The sequence below is a fragment of the Poecilia reticulata genome, chromosome 17 (assembly GCF_904066995.2).
Source record: "Poecilia reticulata chromosome 17, P_reticulata-male-v2, whole genome shotgun sequence".
Lineage (NCBI taxonomy): Eukaryota > Metazoa > Chordata > Actinopteri > Cyprinodontiformes > Poeciliidae > Poecilia > Poecilia reticulata.
The window spans coordinates 11,328,867-11,352,120 of record NC_088846.1 but is presented as its reverse complement, the minus strand read 5'-3'; the positions used below and the strand labels follow the sequence as shown (position 1 = coordinate 11,352,120).

General features: G+C 39.7%; 2 protein-coding genes across 4 annotated transcripts; one reads left to right on the top strand and one right to left on the bottom strand.

Annotated features, from left to right (window-relative positions):
* Positions 1-864: 864 nt before the first annotated feature.
* On the bottom strand, positions 865-8,159 carry LOC103479314 (ras-related protein Rab-11B). The gene is made up of 5 exons (XM_008433678.3): positions 7,930-8,159; positions 5,523-5,718; positions 3,766-3,959; positions 3,594-3,674; positions 865-1,599 (listed from the first exon to the last, which is right to left on the bottom strand). The coding sequence occupies exons 1-5, from the start codon at positions 7,967-7,969 to the stop codon at positions 1,454-1,456; spliced, it is 657 nt and encodes a 218-aa protein (XP_008431900.1). The 5' UTR covers positions 7,970-8,159; the 3' UTR covers positions 865-1,453.
* Positions 8,160-9,189: 1,030 nt separating this feature from the next.
* Positions 9,190-22,832, top strand: LOC103479313 (mitochondrial import inner membrane translocase subunit TIM44-like). 3 transcript variants are annotated; one of them, XR_014084184.1, is made up of 16 exons: positions 9,190-9,348; positions 10,263-10,367; positions 10,583-10,747; positions 10,852-10,932; positions 11,115-11,264; positions 11,497-11,630; positions 12,115-12,200; positions 12,423-12,515; positions 12,628-12,752; positions 13,036-13,086; positions 13,384-13,473; positions 13,914-14,024; positions 14,178-14,319; positions 19,674-19,884; positions 21,669-21,730; positions 22,220-22,832. XR_014084184.1 is itself a non-coding variant. In XM_008433676.3 (13 exons), the coding sequence occupies exons 1-13, from the start codon at positions 9,319-9,321 to the stop codon at positions 14,295-14,297; spliced, it is 1,341 nt and encodes a 446-aa protein (XP_008431898.1). In that variant the 5' UTR covers positions 9,190-9,318; the 3' UTR covers positions 14,298-14,569. The 3 variants fall into 3 exon arrangements, 1 of the variants encoding a protein (XP_008431898.1); XR_014084183.1 differs by having other exon boundaries at positions 22,654-22,830; XM_008433676.3 differs by lacking the exons at positions 19,674-19,884; positions 21,669-21,730; positions 22,220-22,832 and having other exon boundaries at positions 14,178-14,569.
* Positions 22,833-23,254: the final 422 nt, after the last annotated feature.

Here is a 23,254-nt window from a genome sequence, read left to right as displayed (position 1 = left end):
GGGCGTCAAACTCAGGATAACCGCGTCGAAGAGTCTCAGCACATGGTGTGCACGCTCTAACAACTTAGCCACCCAGTACCATGCTTAATTTTTCAAAAATCTCCCAGACTTAACCAGTAATCTGAAAATGTACTCATCATTTCAATGTATCATAACACAAAACACGAATCTCTAAAGTAATGTATTCCCCATTGAATATATATGCACATAAATTAAAGTTTGGGCTCGTTAAATGTGCGATTATGCAACTGCAGTGGAAGATTGCTTGGAGGCGTTTTACACTTCACAAGGGGAGCCAGCAACTTGGTCTGTGTTGATGCCTTGTAATCAGGCAGTGTGGGAGTTTGAGAAGGGAATTTTTCATTTCTCTTCCTTGTATATTTCTGTGTAATGTTACTATACACAGCTGCTGTTCAGAACACAAAGCAAATATGTCAGTAAAGGTAAAAAAAAAAAAGTATATGGACGATCTGATGCTCTGTTCAATTCAAATACCTTCTGCTACTCAAACATAACTGGTATGTGGGTGAAAGTGAGCTTTTCATTTACTGGGCAACGTTAAACTTTAGGCGGTATCCTGGATATTTTTATTCCTTTTAACAAGTTATTTTTTTTATTGGTCTTGCATAGAAGCAACAAGTTGTTTGGCTGTTTCTTCATTATGCTTCTCAGACAGTTTAACAAAAAACTGCATGAAGTTTGAGGGGGAAAGTAAACACAAAAATACTTTCCAAATTCAATTAGTCGTGAGGTTGAATACTTAAACGAGGACGTTCCTCCCACATTTTCAATCATCGGCTGTCTAGTCTGTAACCTACGTCTGTACTGCTTTTATTTTGTTTTTTTAAAAAGGACACTGCAAAGTAATATTGTAAAATTTATTTCCATGGCATTAATATAATGTATGTGAGCAGACAAGCTATCAAAACAAACCGAACAAAATATATTTTACACAAAAACAAAGTAAGCGTCAGCAGCGTCACAACCACTTTTTGAGATGATGACTGAGGGAGGAAAAGGCCCAAAGACAGGACTGCTGATCCCGGTGAAACTGACAGCATTTCAAACCCAGGCCTTCAGTTTGTGCCAGCAACAGTCTACCAGAGAGATGTCTAGGCATACACGGTCTCAGACAAGGCTATACTGCTACGCTAACATGTTAACTAGCTGGTAGCTGCTCGGGGGGTGGGGGGGAGTGTACCATCAGTCCTGTTTTTGTGCCGCGATGTTTTGACCATACCTGGGTCAGATTACTACTTGAAATCAAACCTCTTCCTTCTATCTGGGACTGATCGCTTTGTGGCTTAATGGAACTGACTTCACTGATTCAAAAAAAAAAAAGTGCAGGCTCTGACTCGACGTGCCCCAGCGTATTCGAAAGCACATCGACACTAGTGGATTTCAGTTAATAATCGGACCGGGTGAGGCAGGACGGGGTTTTTTTCCAGCGGGGTTACAGGTTCTGACAGCACTGCAGCTTGCTCCCCCTCTGGCCGTCCGTGGTCGGAGGGACGCTGATGTCCACCACGTTGTTTCCTGGGGACTCGTCGTGGGCAGATCGCTCAGCAATCTGTTTCTGTGATACAATCCGGTATATTTCTGTTTTCACAAAAAAAAAAAAAACAGGTGATGTTTTAGAAAAGAGTAATCATACACTCTGTTCACACTTGTACCTCTTGCACGCCTAAGATAATAATACAAAGCTAATCTGGAAAGGGAAACTAGATCAGAAAGAGGAAGCCACCATATGCAAAGTTTAAATGTCAGCTTCCTACAGCGGATGAAACAGTGAAATCATACAGTGACAAACATTTGGACCAGCTGGTTTGAGTTATATCAGTAACATCTGAGTACGCTGGGTGCTGGGGAACAAGATTCCCAGTGCTTCAGGAGCCAGACTTTAGGTGTCACCTTAATATACAGTGGCATGGAAAAGTATTTCCCCCCTTTCAGGTGTCTCTTTTTTGGCATACGCATGGGATCATCAAACAAATGTTAATATCAGAGCTTAGTATGTACAAAAAAAGCTGCTTTCCAACAATAATTTAATTCATGAGAACAAAATCCAACTAAAGTGTCCCTCTCATGTGGAAAGTGTAATTGCCTCCTTAACATCAACGTTGAGCTTCTTCCCTTGGCAGCAACAACTGCCATTAAGTGACTATTAGCAGTGAGTTTTATTCATATTGCTGTAGAGGGATTTTTGGCACATTCATCTTTGCACAATTTATTTAATTTATACACATTTTTTAGAGTTTGGACTGTTTAAGGCCATGTCCCAGACTCTCATTCCTTTCTGTCTGCTCAACTCGAGTGTGCTTGAATCGAAAGATATATATATATATATATATCAATGTCTTGCTTGTCATCTCTTCCCAACGGTCTCCATATTGAGTTAATGTTTTTAAAAATCTTGTGCCTAACTTTTTGTTTCGTTTAGGTCTGATTTAAGTGATTTCTTGATTATACAGATCAGGAAGTAATCAGACTAAAACAGCTGGTTTATCTCAATTAACAATTTTTTTTAAACAAGGAACCCTTATTCTGTGCAGGCCGGTTTGGTTCCATTTTTTTACCTTCATAAATAAAACTGCATGTTGCTTATCCTTGTCTGACATTAACATTTCCCACATGATCTTATATGTGACAAAAAAGTAAAAACAGGAAGTCTATAAGACTGACTGAAACATTTTTCCCACATCTCTGAATGTAATGGTTATTATTTTAATAAAAACAAGTGGAGAGAGTTGTCAGCAAGGTAATACAATTACATCTTACACCATGTAGCGCAAATATATTTTTACTTGAGATTTCATAATAAAATCACACATTTCAATGCATTTTATTGGGATTTAATGGACCAATACAAAGTAGGGGATAATTGTGAAGTGGAAAGAAAATAATGTGTAGTTTTCAACCCTTTTTTGCAAATAAAAATGTGTAAAGTTTGGTATATAGAGCTGATCAGCTGTTTTTACTATAATACCCTTAAGCAAAATATAATCACTAAATGTTTAATCCCATTTTGAACATAAATGTAGTTTTTCTGTAAATGCGTCAGAGGCTAAATCACAATTACTAACGTAATAAAAATAAAATTATCCGCTCCCCTCACATTTTCCCATTACTAATATCCTACTGTGTGTCACAATTGAGTTTAAATATATGCATGAATCACAGGGGTATATTTATAGAAGTCAGTGACATGAGAAAATAACTTTTGTTGGCAGTATGAACCATGTTAAAATTTATATCAATAACCATAATTCAGTCAGAAAACATTAAGCTTCTATATGAAAATGTTCTTTAAAAAGTTCTTTAACATACAAGAGTATTGTTCTAACCCAACAGGAAAATATTAACCCATCTTGATACAACCATTTTTTTTTAACCAAATCACAGTTCACTTATCTCTTCAGACTCCAATTTGATTTATTGAAACAGTGGTTACTGCAGTAATTTGTGCAAATACGTCTATAGAGGAATACTGACTGACTTCAGAGCTGATGTGTTAATAAATATGAATCTAGTAAAATGCATTCGTATTGCTCCCTTTCTTCTCTTTACCCTGTTATCATCTGATTATAACATACCTGTAAGAATATTCTTGAAGGCTTCTTCGACGTTTGTGGAGTCCAAGGCTGAGGTTTCTATGAATGACAGATTGTTCTTCTCTGCGGGTTCACACACAAACACATGAAGTTTTACTACTCGACCCATCCAGTGATACCAGCTGTTCCCCAGTGACAGAGACAGCTCGGTTACCTGCAAAGGCTCGCGCCTCATCTGTGGGCACAGCCCTGAGGTGGCGCAGGTCGCTTTTGTTGCCGACCAGCATGATGACGATGTTGTTGTCGGCGTGGTCTCTCAGCTCCTTCAGCCAGCGCTCCACATTCTCGTAGGTTAGGTGTTTAGCTATGTCGTACACTAGCAGCGCCCCCACGGCTCCTCTGTAGTACCTGTGACACATTCAATAGGAAGAGCAACTTAAATCGACGGACTCAGATCTCATAGAGTTTTGCCAAAGCTTCGGTTATTGAATGTGTTCTTTTTTTTCTTCCAATTAAGCTCATTGCTTTCCAAACTTTCACAGTAAGTTTAGTATTCCACTTTCTCCATTTGTAGAATGCACCGGAGTCTTTGAGTTTTTGTTTTGATCTGTTAGGAAAATATTCGACACGCTCACAAAAGCCCAGGGTTGTGAGCCCTGCTGCTCACCCATTGACAGACAGACAGAACTGCCAGGAGTTACTGGAAACAAAGATAAAGTCGGCTGGAGATTGGCATCAGCTCATTTCTCCAAGAATAACCTGACTTAGATCGTAAATTGATCTATAACCAAATATTACATGAGAATGAAATGTAAACAGAAAAAAAAACATAAATCAATCTAATAATCTGTCCTTACCGTAAACTAAGTCAGAATATAAAAGTGAAGGGTACCCCAAATGTAAACAGCAGTACTGTCATAAACAATCCATCCTCTGTGCTCACAGGCCTGAGGTGGCGCAGGTCACTCATTATATTCGTCGCTTATAAAAAAAATGTTGGTAAATTCTGTCTGATCCTTCTTGCCATGTGGCTTTGTTTCAATCAGATTTGAGGACTTTCATTTTTGCAGTCATATAGTCATTTTGCTGAATGTATGACTGCAAATTGTCCAGGCCTATTATCTGGATAACAAGCCTACATCAGCATCTACCCATCATTGTTGGTGTTACATGTTTGCGCTCTCACAGTATGTTGTTACATCAAATGCAGTGCTATTTACCAAGATGCCATGTTGATACCTCAAGTTATAAACATAAAGCATTCTGCCATGTTGTTTGGGATATGACTGTACCAACTTTGCTTTTTTTTAATTTTTCTTATTATCTAAACCGTCCCCATTAACTCCAGCTCTTTGCTTAGGCTTTTTGCTGCATCCAACACATTATCTTTGGATAATGTGGATGGGAAGACATTTCCATTTGTCTTCCCATCCACGTACAGGCCACTTTGAATGCTGACCAGCATCATGATATTAAGGATTGTGTTGTTAGGTAAGAATACTTTTCGTAGCATATGTTAGGTCAGCAGTTTTCAGGGTGAAATTGCTGAAATGTCTCTGCTTGTGGGTCATTTATCTACTGCAGAATGATTGACTTCCTATTGTTTGATTTTTGGTGCTTTCTAGGTTGATGTACGGCAACAACAGCTTCTCTAAATTCATTGTTGCTTTTGTTCCTCCTTGGTATTGTGCTAACAGAAATTAAATGCTGCCAACTGAACCTGCAAACTGACAAAATTTCTCCTTTGCAGAAGTGCACATGCTGGCCAGTGATCAGTTACTTGCTACAACTAGACGCCGTTTTTGAAGCCTGTCTGGTTGTTTGTGTGGGTCAGCTAACATTCCAGTTAGTTGAATCATTCTGATCTCAGAGTTGTACGCCGGTTGTGACTGCCATGGTGCAATATTTCCCCCACACTGCAGGTGTTGCAAGACTGGAAGATTTGCAATCACAGCACAAACACAGACTTACGCCGAAGTGATGGCTCTGTAGCGTTCCTGTCCTGCTGTATCCCAGATCTGAGCCTTTATCGTCTTGCCGTCCACCTGGATGCTGCGTGTGGCGAACTCCACCCCGATGGTGCTCTTGCTCTCGAGGTTGAACTCGTTCCGTGTAAATCTGGACAGCAGGTTGCTCTTCCCAACACCTGAGTCTCCAATTAACACGACTGTGGAGGAAAAGAAGAGCGCGCAAGTCAATGTTGCGATGTTAAATCAAAGAAGACTTTGAACGTTCCTGTCGACACTGAAGTGGGTCATACTGATCTCTCTAGGCACTTTTATGAATGGGAACTTCAAATAGGAAGACAAAACACCGGATAAAGAGATTTCTTGACTTTTGAATGCAGAATTCGATCTGGTTTGATTTTTCTTTAGCAGGCATTATTTATTCTTACAGTCTAAGACTCTACAAGTATGATCTGAAGTGATAAGCGGAAGTAAACATAGCCCGTGACATTCCCGATGGTATGAAATATAGTGTCTTGCAAAAACTACTCTTCACAACCCCATTAACTTTTTTGAATGTTGCATCCATAGACTTCAGAGTATTTAGGAAGGATTTGGGGAACAGATCAAAACAAAGTAGCATTGATCATTTCCCTTTCGTTTAAAAACTGTTAAGGGAAATTAAATACATTTTTGAGCCTCCTATCAATCTAATACCCCTAAATAAAATCCTGGGACTATATTTCGCTCTCGAAGTTACCTACTTAGTACAATCCACCTGTTTTTCTATTATGAGGTTTTCTAAGGATCTAAGGATGAACAAATCAATATCATGACACCCAAGGAAAGCAGCAGGTAGCTCAGGGATAAAACTGTTGAGAAGCTCAGAGAAATAACATCAGTGTTTGCACATTCCACCAATGAAAATGGAAAGAGCATGGCACAACTACAAACCTACCAAGACATGACCATCATCAGCCTGAACAGAACCCCATCGTCACCAAATAGTCTTAAGTAGACAAGCAGCCGAAAGACCCGTAGCAACTCTGGAGGAGCTGCAGAGATTCACAACTCAGGTGGAAGAATACTGCTTGTAATTTCGCACAAGCCATGTAGGGGACAGGCATAAAATGTGGAAGAGGATGTTTTGGTTCGATGGGTCTGAAACTGAACTCTACGGTCTGCAACAAAAACAAACACTTCACCACGAGTTGTAGCTTCTAGCTGGATGCTCTTTGTCAGGACAGAGAAGACAGTCATAAAGACTGAAGTTGACTGAAATGACTCCAATGGAATCTGACTTGAGGTGTGTGCAAAGCTGGTAGAGGCATGAAAGACTTGCAGTAGTGGTCACAGCAATATGATTTTTAAATGTCTATCATTCAAATCCCAATAAAACACATGCAAGTTTCTAGGTGTAAGGTGATTTCGGGATTTTAAACGATCAACAGTCTCTGTTGTTCACCCATTGTCCTATGCTGCTGCAGTCTAATGAGGGTGACTGATTGAGCAGATGGTTCTCATACAGCAGCAGCAGAGGTGGAGCCTTTTTGTTTTCCCCTACTTCCTCAACAAAAGGAAACGTAGCCCAACTTTGTTCTCCCCGTTGGCTTCGGCCGGTCCGGGACTGCAGGAAGCTGATAACACGCTTCATCAAACCCTGAATCGACAGTTTCAGGCCGCCTTGCCCTTCCTGTTTCGGACGGGCTATAAGGCTCGGGCAGGGAGAGAAAACACAAGGAGGGGGGGAGAAGGAGGGGGAGAGACTCCTCGCCTCCGGCAGATGCTCTATTCATCCCACAGAGGATACTTTGTTACATCTAAATGGTCTTTCTGGCTTATACAAGCCCGGGATGTTAATGTGCCACAGGAGCTGATATCAGGATCAAAGAGTCCATTCTGGACCCAAAAACGAGGTGGGGACCTGGGTCTGGTGCCGCTTCAGGCTCGGTGACACCCTTTCAGGCCTAATGACTGTCAGAATAACAGAAATGAAAATAGAAGGAAGTTTTGCGCCGGTGCATCTGCAGTGAGTCCTCCTCATGTTGGGAATGAGTGTGCTATTGATCAGCAAAAGGTAAAGGCCAGCAGGCCTGAATACATCTGAACGGGAGAAGTAAAGAGAAAGCATCCAGTGTTGCTAAACAATACATCTAACCTCATGTATGAGACGATGAACGTTTATTTTAAAAAGCTTTAGTGCGGATCTGGCTGCGCATTAATTACCCAATAAATATAGCTGCAGGCTCAGTAATGTCACAGCATTCTGTTGTAATAACAGCAACCGATTGTCATCAGCGCAGCTCAGCGACAATAAGGGGAAAATTCACAATCGTCCGTAAAACGCCGCTTTGTCTGGTGCGTAAGAAGCCAATCTATGCATCTTTTCTACCCTTTATGTATAAAATAAAATACAAATAATTTCTTTTTACCTTTGAACAAAAAATCGTATTCGTCGTCTCGGTTCCCCATTCTAGACGAGGCCGCTCCAGCGCTTGTCTCCGGAAGAGGATGAGTGGACGCTGTGGGTGTGGATGGTCGCTATATGCCAGAAAAATAAGGTAAAGATTTGTGCTCAGACTCTGCGCCAGTGTCGGCTGTCAAGGCGAGAGCTGGTCGCAGAAAAGGGGGAGAGAGCTCCAAACTCTGCAGAGGGAGGGGAGGAGTCCCTGCAGTTTAAATTCCTTCCTGAGGGAGGCGCTCCTCACCGGCATGCCACCAGATACCTGTCACTCATCTGGTTCACCCGCAATCAAAACACGTCATTTATTCATACCAGAGACAAAATAAAGTCATTTCTGAAATGACTTTATTATTTTATGAAATTATAATTTAATAATCTGATCTATGCACAGAGTGAACTTATAATAAAAATAGCAAACCATTCAGATTGCATTTAAATTTCGGAATATATGAAAAAGAATTAGATGAACAGTCTCCTAATAAAGACTAAATAAAGTGTCGGACATTTATTTATAATTGTGAGGGAAATATGTGTAATCTCTGATAGCCTTTCAAATTGAATTTGGATTTCAGACATTAATGTCTTCAATCTGAAACCTCAGTGATTGCTGTTCTTGCTGCAGATCTTTTGCAGTCAGTCAAAACATTTTTGACCATATGCTTCTTCAGAAATTCACTCAGTCACTCACTCTGAATGGCGTTAAACCGGTCAGGACATGTTTCAGTATACTTCTTCTTTTCTTTTTTATGTATATATTTATATACCTGCCATGTACTCAAACTAAAGAAAATTTAGTATTTGATACTTTTGTGCAACCAAATTAAAGCAGAACATAAATATGAATGGGGTTTTGTCCTTACCTACTACAGGATAATAAGTGCAACAATTAATCAAATTTAATGTTTTGATTAATTAATGACTAATATAAAAATGAAAACAAATAAACGTTTGCATAATCTAAAGAAACTGTCATTTAAAGAATTGTGGATAGTGTCCTACGGAATGAGTTTTAGTATCATGGACACTTTTCTCTATTATTAGAAGAGTTTACGCAGCCTGCATTGTTTAACACTGGTGTATTTTCTCTCCTCCACTTTTTTTTCTCAAATTAATCTTCCTCCATACTTTTCTTTTCAGAATATCTCCAAATTGCGTTATAGTAGCTGGTGGGAATATTGGTGCTATGCAGATAGGAAACTGCATGTCTTAATTTTAGGTGGGATTGTCCCTTTAATCAGGGTGAGTTACTTGGCTCCGCCCCCTGTTCACTTCCCGTCCTCCTATTGGTCAGGTGGAATGTCGGTTCAGACAGCGAAGACGCACCAGGATGCACGTGCTTCCCTGATTGAACATCAAGATGGCAGCGTCCGTGTGTCGGTGTTACGAGGTTAGACCCCATTCATGCCCTTCATTACAGCTCTCAGACTTGAAACGCTATTTTATTAAAACGAGTTTAACTCCGGTGTGTTTGAGTCAGTTTTGTCACATTCATTCATGAGAACAAGGTTTTATAAATCTTAGTTGGAGTACGTTATGACCGTTAAAAGGCCTTGTTGCATCAGAATCATCGCCGTTAAATCTGTTACCGCTTAATAACGTAAGCTAGGTTTTTAGTAAATTTGGTTATTGTGCTTTGCCCGGGTTAGGCTGTTTTGAAAGGGAGTCTGTAAAAAAATCAATAATACATTGTGGGTAGTTTTAAACCATAGTATGGGCTGGAGCAGAACAAGAACGGCTGCATGTTTACTACAATAATGTTGCCATAGCAGAATCGGAGAGAAGCTGAGTAATAAAAAGGTCTGAAACACATTCTACATGACGACCCCAGAGACTGAAAATTCTTTACATTTTTATTGACAAAATGATGCTCTCTAGGTGAAAGAGTTCAGTCTTATTTTTAAACACATGCATATTTTCCTTCCACTTCAGAATTATGCACTATGTTGGGTTGGTCTTATGTAAAAGCCCAATCAAAATTATTAAAGTTTGTTGTTGTAGCGTGACAGTGTGTCGTAAGGCTTAAAATGTTTGTGGTGGGAGTAAAAACAACAGTGGTCTGTGCAACCAGAAAGGTAGGAGGGGAGGGGAATCATGCATAATGAAGTAATACATTTTAAAATAAATTATTGCTGTATAAGGAATGATGTATTGAATCTTTCTCAAAAATCTTACAAGATTTTCTCTTGGACTGTTGGTGTTGCTTTCCCCTGTACTCTGTTGAGACTCAGCAATTATACAGAAACTTGTTTGACCCGTCGCTGACATGGACTGCCTTACCTTACTGCTGTTTTTTGATTGCAGCTGATTGGCAGGAATGCCATGGCTCTCTGCACACGTTCTGTGGTCTCTGCTACATGGAAAGGAGATGCCTATAGGTTACGCAGGAGCCCGGCTGCAGCTGCGCAGGTACACACTAACAATCATTTACATATGATCCACTTTTGGGGATTTTATTGAAATAATCAGTAGTTAGTATATTTTTGGTTGTACACTGTTTTCATTTGTCTTCCATTGCCGATTTTGTGTTTTGGATGCCTGTAGATTTCTGGATCCCTGTATTATTATTACTATTTTTTTACATACTAATATTTTGCGTAACGTTTTTCCGTTTCTCTGTTCAGGTCCGGTATTCTTCAGGACGGAAAGGTTTTTTGGGGGAGTTTGTTGATAGTCTTCGACAGGAGTTCAGTAAGAACCAGGAGATGAAGGATAACATCAAGAAGTTCAGGGAAGAGGCCAAGAAGCTGGAAGAGTCCGACGCCCTGCAGCAGGCCCGCAGGAAATATGTAAGGGAGTCGCCTGGCTTCTGGTGTGTCGGTCTACATTAAAACTGATTATTGTTGGTAAAAACCCTTTGACTGAATGCTGCGAAAACTCTTTGTTTTATTAGAAATCTATAGAGGCAGAGACGGTAAAGACTTCTGAGGTGTTTAAGAAGACCTTTGGCTCTCTGTCAGACACTGTCAAAGAGGTGAGGTGTTTGATTGGATCTAAACAGAAAGCACTAAAGAGTGGTTACTGGATTTTTAATGTATTTTTTTTTGGAAGGATTCATTCCCTGTTGTGAATTCACCTTACATATTTCACATTTATTCAGTGGACATCCATTTGAATTCTTTCTTTTACTGTTTTTTGTTTTTGTGCGCGCTTAAGGGTCTAGAGGAGGTGACTCGTACGGATATAGGAAAGAAGATCAAAGAAGGCGTGGAAGAGGCAGCGAGGACAGCCATGCACTCTGCAGAGTCCGTGTCTAAGGGTGGAGAGAAACTGGGCCGGACCAGCGCCTTCAAGGCCATCTCACAGGTCAGGAGAATAGACATCTCTCTAAATTTCTTCTTTTAAAATGCAGCATTTGAATAGCAATACTCTTCACTCAGTTGCAGATAAATAACAATCCTTTCCTGACACATATGTCTGAAGTCCTTGTTTGCTTTTCCTTTATTCCTGATTTTTATCTGAAGCTCTGCTTTTAACATGCTGATGAACTTTCATGCTTCCCAGCTCAAAACGTTTAAAACCGCTGCTTCCTCTGCAGGGCGTCGAGTCCATGAAGAAGGAGATAGACGTCGGGGACGCCGGCCCCTACAGAGCTCCTGCTCAGCTGAGGATGAGAAGTGATTTTTCATTTAAAGGGGCAGACAGTGACAGCAGAGTGTTTGAGGCCAATGAGTAAGTAGCTGCTAAAAAGAAAAGAAAAATCTCTGTTCTCTACATTGATAAACAATGCATGAAGTCTTGCAAAAATGTGTATTTAGTTGTTTTTTTACATTTCATCCTGTTAATACATATGGATGATATAGGTGAAACATAAAGTATGAATGAAAAGGTTTTTTTTTTTTAGATGAAAATCTGAAAAGTGTGGCTTGTATTTGTATTGATTCCCATTTACTTCATTAAAAGCAAATATAAGCCAGTGAAATCACAAGGTTCTTCAACCTTCAAAATGTCCCAAAATCTTTAGGCCTTAAATACATCCAGAATGTCCAATCTAGGTTTTAAATTACTTCTACTCATTTAAGACTTTTAATGTTCGAGCAATAAACCAGTTTCAGTTTCCCTGTTATGTTTCCACCACTCGCTTTTAAGTAAGTGTATATTTTATGAGGTTTGTTTCCATATGATTAAAAATTCCACGTTTGTTTTTACGATGTAGAGAAGCTCTGGGTGTGGTTCTGCATAAGGATTCAAAGTGGTACCAGCAGTGGAAGGACTTCAAGGACAATAATATGGTCTTTAACCGTAAGTTGCTTCCAAATAATAAACTATTTATGTCCTTAATGTCCTTCTGCTTAATCTGCAGACATGCCTTCTCAGTTGGAGACAGCAGAGGGCAGCAGATAGCTTTATAAGTGCATGCCCCTTTAGATGTTTTTGATGAATACAACTGCTGCCTTTATTATCAAAAACACTTCATTTTTATAAGAAAAGTCCAACTCTCATTTCTTTTTCCTTTGAGCTCAGGATTCTTTGAGATGAAGATGAAATATGATGAAAGTGACAACGCTCTCATCAGAGCATCCAGAGCCATGACTGACAGAGTTACCGACTTTTTAGGTAACTCTCCATCATGTCCACCTTTTTATATATTCAGACCTACAAATTTCATTTATAGCATACCAGTGCTGTTTTTGTCAATGTTGCTGATGGCGTTGACCTGCGTTTCTAGGTGGCCTTTTCTCGAAGACAGAAATGTCAGAAGTGCTGACAGAGATCCTGAAGATAGATCCCAAGTTTGACAAGGACACTTTCCTCAAGCAGTGTGAGAAAGACTTCATCCCAAACATCCTGGAGGTAATGGGAGCCACCAGTTTTTGTTTGTCGTTTATTCCTCAAATCCTTCTTTTCTTTTATCCGTTCCCTGTCGTTTTTCATTCCTTTGCTTCCTGATACAACCTGGCTCAGTTATGGGGAACAAATGAGTTAAAGTAAGATAAACATAGCAGGTTGGAGTTTAAATTTAAATCTGTAGATGATTTTTAAACAGAGAAAGATAAAACCTGAGTCTCAGAAATATCAAAGCACAAGTAAGTGAAGCATTTTCCTACAGCTCACCCATGAATTGTGTCCTCTGCAGGCTATGGTCCGTGGAGAGCTGGATGTGTTAAAGGACTGGTGCTATGAAGCTGTAAGTTATTCAGCAGCCACATGAACATTTATCTTTAATTATTTTTTTAAGCTCTGATTAATTTAAAGGCGATGCTCCACGTAACAAGGGTGGAAGTGATTTTTAGGTGAAAGAAAACAAATATAAATCAGTTTTTGCTTTTTGTATCTGGTGCATTTTCCAAAGTAATTTTTCCAAACCTTTTTAAATGCATACCACCCTTTTTAGAAATGTACAGCATGACAATGAGCTGGCATGTTGATCTGCCTTCAGGTATTATGTGTGAAGTGTTGTTTCATCCTTTGTTCTTCCTCTCAGACATACAGACAGCTGGCTCATCCCATCCAGCAGGCCAAGGCTCTGGGCCTTCTCTTTCAGTCCAAAGTTCTCGACATTGATAACATAGATGTAAGTTCTGCTACAACCTGTTAGTACTATCGCTTACAGCCATGGAGATTTCCCAACATCCAGTGCAGTATCTTCTTATTTTCTTGCAAAAGTAGTCACATTTTTCTAGTTCAGCACTCCTTCTTAATTCACCTCCTCAACATACCGATTGGCGAATTGGTGAATGCAGAAATGAAATCCATGCAGGGTTAGAAACACCTCTACCACAGACGAAAAATCACACAAGTTCAGAGCATGTAAGTCGGTAGCTGATCTTCAAATGAGTGCATGTTCCAGCAATTTCACTCCAATGCTCAGAAATGACATATCCTCTTCAATTAATATATGGCAGCATGGGTTAGGTTTGAAAAGTTGAACCTCCCACATCGGAGAAACCAAAAGACTTTAAATCAGCTGTTCCTCCTGTGAGCCTCTTGTTTTGGCCTCTTTGTGTGTGTTAGTTGGCGATGGGTAAGCTGATGGACCAGGGCCCGGTGCTGATCATTACCTTCCAGGCTCAGGTCGTCATGGTGGTCCGCAGCCCAAAAGGAGACGTCGTGGAAGGCGATCCGGTCAGTGAACTTCAAATTTACTGCAGATTTGAAACAGCACTATGTGTTAATAGTTAATTTGAAACCACAAAATGTCACATTCAATTATACTAGAAGACACGGTGAAAGAAAATTGAAAAACTGTTTGACATTAAACGCCTCTGCCCTCCACAGGAGAAAGTGATGAGGATGATGCACGTGTGGGCCCTGTGTCGGGACCAGGAGGAGCTGAACCCCAACGCAGCCTGGAGGCTGTTGGACATCTCTGCCTCCAGCACAGAGCAGATCCTCTAATAGGAGGTTACAGGGGACGCAGGTGAGCGTCTCCTCTGTTGGACAAACTGTAAAGGAGGGCAGAGGACACAAACGCTGGACTTTAATCGGCTCCGGAGCAGAGCAAAACCCCTTCTCCTCTGTGCCGACTTTCCAGAAGATTCATGTGCACATGTACATAGTTGATGCTCGATCATTCGCTGGAATCTGCATCCTGACTTGAACTTCGATCTTGCTTGCTGTTCTTCACAGTGCTTGGATGGACAGAGATATAAGTAAAGCACCTAAACCTTCTTGTTATTAATGTCTTTTAAAACACAGAATCACGATACTGAAGCCTTCATCCTGTGCTGCTCCTCTTCCATACTAGTGGCAAGATTCAGAAAGATCCTGTCTTGTAGGTGGAAAAAGTGGACCTTCATCTTTTACGCCTGCTGAAGTCTTGAGAGGTGTCAAAGTGTTAATATATTTTTATCACTTTTCTTTTTGAACATTGGAGGCACAGTGCAAGCAGCTTCAAATTTGCATTTGTGGCTACAAACTCGACATACCGTGGCACAGTGGAAATGTTCTTCACACCATTAACACTGAAGTTCTGATTTTTGGCAGAAACTAGAGATGCACCCATCAGACGTTTGTGGCAATTTTTGCTGAATTTGGTTTTTCTTCAAGGTTTAGAACAAGATTCAGAAATTATGATTTTTGTACCATTCCTGCCTTGAGCAATCAGTTATTTACATTGAGGGCAAAGGTGACAACGTGCAACTGAATGATACAGATGTTCCTCCAAAAAAATTGGTATGGCCCATTATTGCTAAACTGAAAACATACTTCTGAAGTTTACCAGTTCGTATTAGTACTTACCCTACCTAAACAGCACTTCCATGTGTATTTCCTAGACCTAGAGAATGTAGATCCTAACCATACTTGAGAATTTGTAAGAAACTGCCAACATTTCCAAATCATGCTCATAGAAATTTATATTTGCTTTTATTAGTTCAGCCTTCCTGTTACCCGCTGAAAGTCTTGCTCTCTCTCACTCTGTCGCAGCATGAAAGGACCACAGACGTGTCTCGACCTGTCGCTGAACTTTGCTTTCTTTCTAATGGTTTCTTACATTTTGTTTGTTTAAAATTAAGTGCTTCTCTTTTTCTGACTTCATTTTAAGCACACCACTGAAAATAACTACTGGTGAATCTTCTCAGTATCCATGTTGAAGAACGCTGTCAGCAGGCCTGTTCGCTTGTTAGGTTTCTAAAAATCAGGTGATAGGTATTTTCCTAGAACCTACATAAAAGAACCACAGACAACGTATATGAATTTTATGACAAACTTTGCAAAGGAGAAGACTCTATCAATTGCTCCTCCGAGCCGTTCATAGAGCGTTCTGAAAACCTTCAGTTTGTTTGTCTCTTTTATTAGCAGAAGAGAGAAAGGTGTGAACAGGAATGGAGGGGGTGAAACCCACATCCTATATTCACAGTAGGATGTGAATTCAGACAGACAGAGGGGAGACACAGAAACTAAATTAACACATACTAGGTTTTACAGCTCAGGACTTTCCCAGGAAGATCTAAGTCACCATCTGTACAAACATGCTTGATTAAGGAAGATATAATTTTGTCTCCCAAGTTTCAACAAGTTTGAACACTAAACCTCTAAATATAAACTAGTAACATAAACTTATAAATATAAGAATGATAACAAACATAATAACTCTAACACAGGTGATTCCGGTCAGAAGCTGATGACTTTAAATCGAATAACAGGAAAACAATTCTCCTCTTGTGTAAACATAACACAAACGGTTCGACATGTAAAAACTGGGTGGAACTTGTCGGACCTCCTCAGTCAATGTTTTGGGTTTAGTTTTTTTTTTTTTTTCTCTAGGGAAATAACTTTTCCAATCTCAAGGAAGGCAGAAATGAGAATGATTGTAAATAGATGTAATAGATCTCTGACTGTTGTTTTGCTTTTATATGCAGCTTTGAGGGTTTTATTTCATGCATAAAAGTACAATGAAATTAGATGATTTGAATATAAAACATTCCAAGTAACGATGCATCGGTTTAATGCCACAGATGCTCTTGGATAACAAGTTTATTAGCTACATTATCAGCTAATGTAGCTGATAATGTGTTTTGTTAACACAATGTGTTAACAAAACACATTGTGTTTTGTTAAGTTGCAGTGCAGTGCGTCCTTCTCTTAATCTACATCATAACCTGTAAGTAAATGAGACGTGCATTGTTTCATTTCATTTCATCATCCAGGCAGCTTCAGGTTTCCAGAACCGTTTTGTTCAATCATTCACCTGTTTGTCTTACACATCTGCTCTGTTTACGTTTCTGAATGTGGCTTTTAAACAATGGTGACAAATGAGTTTATTACTGAACAGACTGCATTGTTGTTTGAAATATTATCGATGTTTATGTTGAGTCCATTTGATGATAACCAAAATTCATGGCGGTATCCGACATGCTCTTATTTTGTTAGACAGGAAGTCTTGTACGTAGGTTAAAATGTCTATCTGCTCAACTTAAAGGTAAAATACTTAAATGATCCGTAATTTGTGCTTTTACTGATGCAAGACGGTTCTCATGCAAGAGTTTACATACAGCCCATAAAACCCTTCGCATAGCATAATACTTCCTCCTCCTTGTTCGACTGTGAGGTCATGCTCAGCTCTTTCTTTCTCTCTTTCTCTCTAAACATGGTGGGTTAAGTTTATGCCAAAGAGCTCCAGCTCATCTACATGTTCTCTTGCAAATATGTACACGTAACTTATTCTCCATGTACATAATGTAATATCAGAATCCTGTTGGAATAAAATACATTTTGTTTGTCCTGTCCTCAACACATGCTTTTCTTCTGAAGAAAGGTTTTTTATATTTCAGAGTTTCTGCCAAACCTTCCATGTCTTTTGGTTTTTGTTAAGTTAAGCAGATCTTGTCAAAACCTCAAAACAAAGCAGGCTAACATAATTATTTTTGCCTCCGCTTCCTCAGAGTCAGCAGCTCTGGGTGCATCTGTATGTGCGCTCCCCTCTCAAGTATAAATTAAACTCTGGATGTCCTGTGTGTCTGTCTTTAGTTTTCTCATTTCGGTCCTGACACATGTTGATAGATGTTCATGGACGCGGCTATCAATGCCGGTTGATATACTCATAGATCAGTTTGTGTGGGACTGAAGGATTAGGCTTTAAATAATTCATGCCTATAGATTCACACAGTCAATATGTGTGGGGTAGTTTATCTCACGGCTGTCTTGAGATAAATGATTAGAGAGGTCTTTGTACTAACTAAATCAACTAGTCTGCAGAGATGAGGCTTCCCAGTGAACAAACCTTCTGCATCCTAGTGTTTCTTTAAACAACCGTTCCCCTTTTTTTGTGCAAATCAAGTTAACTTTGACAGGGAGAGTTGTTTCTCTAAGAGATGTGTGTTTAGTGAGGAGGTGTTAGAGGAAGGAGCAATGCTTTCACCTTTTAATGATGCAACCGTACATACACCACACTGTGTTCCAGCCTACACTGTAGTTAGTACCACCTAGTAAAGATTTGTAAAAAAAAAGCCGGTAATTGAATGGATCTTTTTTGCTGCAGCAGTCTAATCATGCATTGACTTTTTAAGGGAATTTACATCGAGTTGTTGGTTTTACAAAAATCATTTGAACCAAACCTTCTACTCCTTTCTACTCCTTGTCAGACTTTTATTTAAAATCTGGTGGTACTTCAAATATTTCTTCTTGTCATACACTTTGACAAGTCTCCCATGATGTGAAAAACCAGATTCACAACATCATGTGTTTTCCACCAATGCTGAACAGCAAGGATAAGCTGTTTTACATAAATGCATAAGTTGTTACTTTACTTTTTGTTTTACTCTCGACTGACTGTATACTGAAACAGTTTTTACAGAGTTCTAAAAAATTTTTTTAACAGTTTGGTTTGTTGAATACACATTTGAAGTTTATCACTAAAATTGCTGAACAAACACAACAAATGTCATCAGGCCTCCAAAGAAGACCAAGAAAAACCATCAACCTTTTGGGACAATTTTGGGGAACTCGGTTTTTTTTTATTTTTTTAAATCTCTGTCAGACACATATATATATATATATATATATATATATATATATATATATTTTTTTTTATAACTGATGCAACAACGTTGCACAAAACTTTTCAACGTTTAAACTGGAGCTATGACAAGAAAAAAAGTTTTGCATATAAAGCAAAAATGTGTAAGCAACCGTTTTCCAACACAGGCTGTTGGAGACCACAAGCACCCTGCAGTCGTGACCTGTGTTTCTGAAACACAAATTAGAAATTGTACAACAGTGATATTCATAACCAAAATACAACAACAACAAATTTAATAACTCTAGGTCAGAGGCTCTCATCAGTTATGGCCACAGGAGGACAGCTCTGTGTGATTAGATTATGAACTGGTTCTGTGCTACAATTCACTCACCATTAATTAAACCAACAGGGAGATCCCATGTAGCCGCAGGCGGGGGGCCACTGGATGTGTGTTTTGTAGAATATGAACTATGCCAACTAATTACTTCTCCCTGTAAGTATCTGGAGTAAAGCCACAGGTACAGACAGGTGGCTCAGCTTGTTTTGCTTCCACATCTTTATCACATAATATGTCACAGCTCAGTAAAACTTGTGATGTAGCGGGGATAAATAGATGTTAAGTAACTTGATAACTGGCTACTGTGAATTTTTTACCAAACGCAATATTAACACTTTTCCTTTCTGCCATCTGAGATGTAATGTGGTTTTAAACATTTGTTTCTTAAAATAATATGATATAGTGTTTTTTTCTTTAAAAAAAAACTTTAAAAAAAACTCACCCCTTCAACCTCAAAAGATACAAAAGAAGATAAACATGAAATCAAAGCATAAGAACACAGTTGTATTTCCGGATGGCTGTAATAAGTTCCACTGTTACGTTTTGAGTGTTGATAATATACAGAACAGCCTTCTTTATTTCACATCGACTATTTGATTTAAAATTAAATCAAAACACGTTTTTCTGTTTTGCTTTCATTGAAATCAAGCAAAGATCAGCTCAAAATGGCAAAGCTCATAAAAATAAGTTAAAAAATGACCTACTGCTTGCACGTGGCTTTAATATTTTTAGTGTTTGAACATCTTCACCTCAAAACTCAACTGTTTTTTTTCTTTTTTTATTTTACCTACATAATCTAACAATTCACAAGTTGACAAAAGGATTTTTTTCAGTTTTTCATCTATTACGGCTGCTTTCAACTTTATTTTTCTGTGTCAAGTCTTCAAGATGAGATGTAGCGAATGCTGCCATGTGATATTCCAGCCCCACTGGTCCTACAGCAGGAAAAAACATGCTCTGTGTCTTCCACACACAGACCCAAAGTATTCAGAGATGAACCAGCAGGGAGGGGGGCGAGGGAGGAGCAGATGGGAGGATCCTACAGAGAGTGAAGACATTAAAGCTCCGGTGGGAGCGGAGGCGGTGCGTGAAGTTCAGACCTCAGGCTCCACCTGCAGAGGAGAACCCCCAGAGCTGTCCGTGGTGCTGAAACCTCGGCTGCTGCAGCAACAGGATCATCGCCGACTGTAAGTTCTGGTCTCATCTGATCAGTTCGACCCTTGAGTATGAACTACTGTTAGCATCCTTTGTTTTGGTGTGGATTTCTGTAGTAAGTTAATTTATTGCATGTCATTTAAGCCATTGTATGATAACTGATTCAGCAATAGTTAGAACAATTTTCACCCATCAAATCTGTGAAAGCGAATGAAGTATTTATTTATTTCTCTTTAATGGTTTGGTTTGAAGTAGATTGAAAAGTTAAAGAGTTTATCTTTTCTTAGAGCTGCGTCTTTAACTCAGCCCTTTTTATAATATTACTGCAAATAAGTTGTTAACAATTCCGGTTTCATTTTGAGATCAAAACCGCATTTAGATTTAACTTTTGACAACTCGCTTTATTTTTGAAGTCCTTGACATTTTTAAAGCTGCTGCCACATAATCCACGGGACTAGAAAACGGGAACAGGTATTACGCCACCCGCAGGGCCATATGTCGCTGCATGTGGTGTGATGTCAGAAGTTATTGGCCTGGCTGGATGGTGCCGGCTGCTCCAACCAGCGTTTAAAATCTCTTCAAGCAAAGAGGCTCCAGTTTTGTAGCTCTGAACAACCTGAATATGTAAATCCATTTGCTTTGATAAGAAATCTTGCTGTATTGTTGTTGATCTTGTTAACCTGTCAAGCTCACGAGTGACCCAAAAGCAAACTTTGAGCCGGCTATCTTTATGCTGAATATAACTCAAAACGTATAATCTCAATATCTGAAGTGAAACAACAGATTGACTTTCCATTAAAAGTGTAAACCTTGCATTAAAATGTCAGTATTTACCAAATAATGCAAAGTTGGCACTTTTAATGGACTTTCAATGCAACTTTTATAGCATCTTTGCATTGAACGTGTCATTATTTACCAAATGACACTTCATGACAACAGTCATAGACGTTCACATAGACTCCTTCATGTTCATGACAGGTGTTATGCCAGTGTTATGGACACCCCTTCAAATAAAGTGTTGCTGAAATCCTTACTGCATATCCACCAATCATTCTCCAGGATCAGAGAAAATGTGCTGAACTCCAAACTGCATCTGATTTGCTTTCAACGCTCATGGTTTAGAGACAACCTTAAAAATCAGGAGTGCATGTTGCTAAAAAGACGACAAACTCTCTACGAGTTATTGTGGAATTAGAAATGAAATTTTAAAGTGAGCAAAAAAAAAAAAAGATTTTAAAACAATAGAAAGATTGCGAGCAGGTGTTTATGCATCTGGTTTGATTATAAATATCGTTCTAGTTGTGGTGACCCTTAAAAACACACAGGATTGATAATGACAGTTTTTAAGTGAATGATTTAAACTCCTGCAATCATTTAAAAATCTAAGAAAACCAAACTGATAAATATTCTTGTTGCAGCATGGGAAGAGATTAAAAAAATGATATTAAAAAATAGAAAATAAGAAACATTTGCACACTAAAATACTTGAGGTTTCCAGAAAATGCACCAAACTCCAAACTAAACGTCACCTCCTATTCATGTGCTTGAGACTTCTGAAAAAGAAGGAGTGCATGTTATGGAAACCAAGAAAAATCTGGCAAACACAGAGGGATTTAAGGAGGAACAAAACCAGTTTGCTTCCTTCCTGTCAATTTCTCTGGCAAGTGATAAAAATCAGACCAATATTCAAGAAAACTGAGTGCATGTGGAGCTCTGACTGACAAATCTGCTGCTGATGCAGACTCTGTTGTCTACATCCTCGTTCTGAAGCGTGGCCCGTCCTGCTCAGTTCATGTTCTGCATGTTGTTCCTACAGGAGCGCTGCTATCTGGAGACTCCAGCCCCGTTGGAAGCATGTGACAGTTGATCCTCAGTCAGGTACCGTTTTTTTTTTTTCCTCCCACCATGCATTCAAGACTCCATATTAAAGCTGTGATTGGCCCCTCAGTGTAGAGAGCACAGGACCTGAAATGTGCTTTTTTTTGGGGGGGTAGAAGCCAGGCAGAGCTTCCTGGAATAGAAAATGCTGACTTGGTGAAAATGTCTACTACAGGAAATGTATTTTCACCCCAGGTCTCATTAAAGACACCATGGAGAACTCACCAAGATTATTTTCTTTTTTTTACTTAAACACGTCTTTACACAACTTCTTTACCTGTGCAGAAATTTTCCTGAGAGATCCGGGCAGAAAGCCTACTTCTTGTCTCACGTAGTTTCTCAAAGAGAAGAACTGGTTTAACAATGGCATGAATTTCAAAACCACTGAAATGTTGATCCGCGAGCAGCTGTGTTTTCTCCACACTCACCGAGGCTTTTCTCTCTCTCTCTCTCTCTCTCTCTCTCTCTCTCTCTCTCTCTCTCTCTCAGGTTTCCGAATCAGCGAAACAGGGACGTTCTTGCTGACTCAGGACAAAATATGCAATTCAAAATATGTTTTTTTTTGTAGAAAATTAACTTGGTGAATAATGAACGAAACATTTAAGTAATTCAAATGCAACAAAACACGCTGGATGTCCTGTGATTTATCTATCTGAGATTTATGATTCACTTTGTAATCTTGGATAACGTTTAATGAGCTGGTTTTCTTATGCTTCCAGCAGCAAATTCAAGTATTGATACTTATTTCTCTTCTGAGTGTTTATGTGCGGGTGAAGTTTTATAAAGAAGCTTTATAACCCGACACCAGCCAATTAGGCGTGATTAAACCTCGCTGAGCGTGCCTCGGCCTGCTTCTCGGTTTACCTGAGGGCTTATTAATTTGCACCAGTGATCCGTGCCCTGTTGTTTCTGCTTTCCCCCAGCTTAAGGGAAACTCCACACTCCGGTGTAATCAGCTGCTGCCAGATTTAACGACGTGACGTCAAAAATCAGACCCAGGGACAAAGAAGAGCAAGCAGGGCGATGCCAGTCCTCCCAGCTTCTGACCTCACAACTAAAGTTCAACGATAAGCGATTTGAAAAGCACCCGCACCCAGGATGAGCGACGCACCCTACTGGGTTGTAGACTATGATTTCTCCTCCCCAGCTCCGCCCGGGTTCCCCAGGGGTTCGACAGCGATGCAGCCCCCGGCGGGGCACCCCGAGCAGGGCTCAGCTCTGTGCTTCGTGGGCCTCCTGGTTCTGCTGCTGCTTTTCCTGGTGGTACGCTGCGTCCGCATCTTACTCGACCCTTACAGCAGCATGCCTTCGTCCACATGGACTGACCACAAGGGGCTGGACAGAGGGCAGTTTGATTACGCAATGGTGTAAAGAGAAAGGGAAAACAAAGGGGAGGACGGATCTAAAGTCGGTCTGCACAGGCAGACTTTTGACCAATATCCTGTTTGAGTTTTCAAAAAAATGCGAGAGATGTCAAAGCTGATGATTGGTGGGCATAAAGGCGAGTTTCCAGGGTCCCTCTTT

Coding starts and splice junctions, on each gene's coding strand:
- LOC103479314 (XM_008433678.3), bottom strand. CDS start 7,969: ATGGGGAACCGAGACGACGAATACGATTTTTTGTTCAAAG. Junction 3,675..3,765: donor TGAGGCGCGAGCCTTTGCAG/GTAACCGAGCTG, acceptor GTGAACCCGCAG/AGAAGAACAATCTGTCATTC. Junction 1,600..3,593: donor CTTCAAGAATATTCTTACAG/GTATGTTATAAT, acceptor TTGTGAAAACAG/AAATATACCGGATTGTATCA.
- LOC103479313 (XM_008433676.3), top strand. CDS start 9,319: ATGGCAGCGTCCGTGTGTCGGTGTTACGAG. Junction 10,933..11,114: donor TGTCAGACACTGTCAAAGAG/GTGAGGTGTTTG, acceptor TGCGCGCTTAAG/GGTCTAGAGGAGGTGACTCG. Junction 13,474..13,913: donor TCGACATTGATAACATAGAT/GTAAGTTCTGCT, acceptor TGTGTGTGTTAG/TTGGCGATGGGTAAGCTGAT.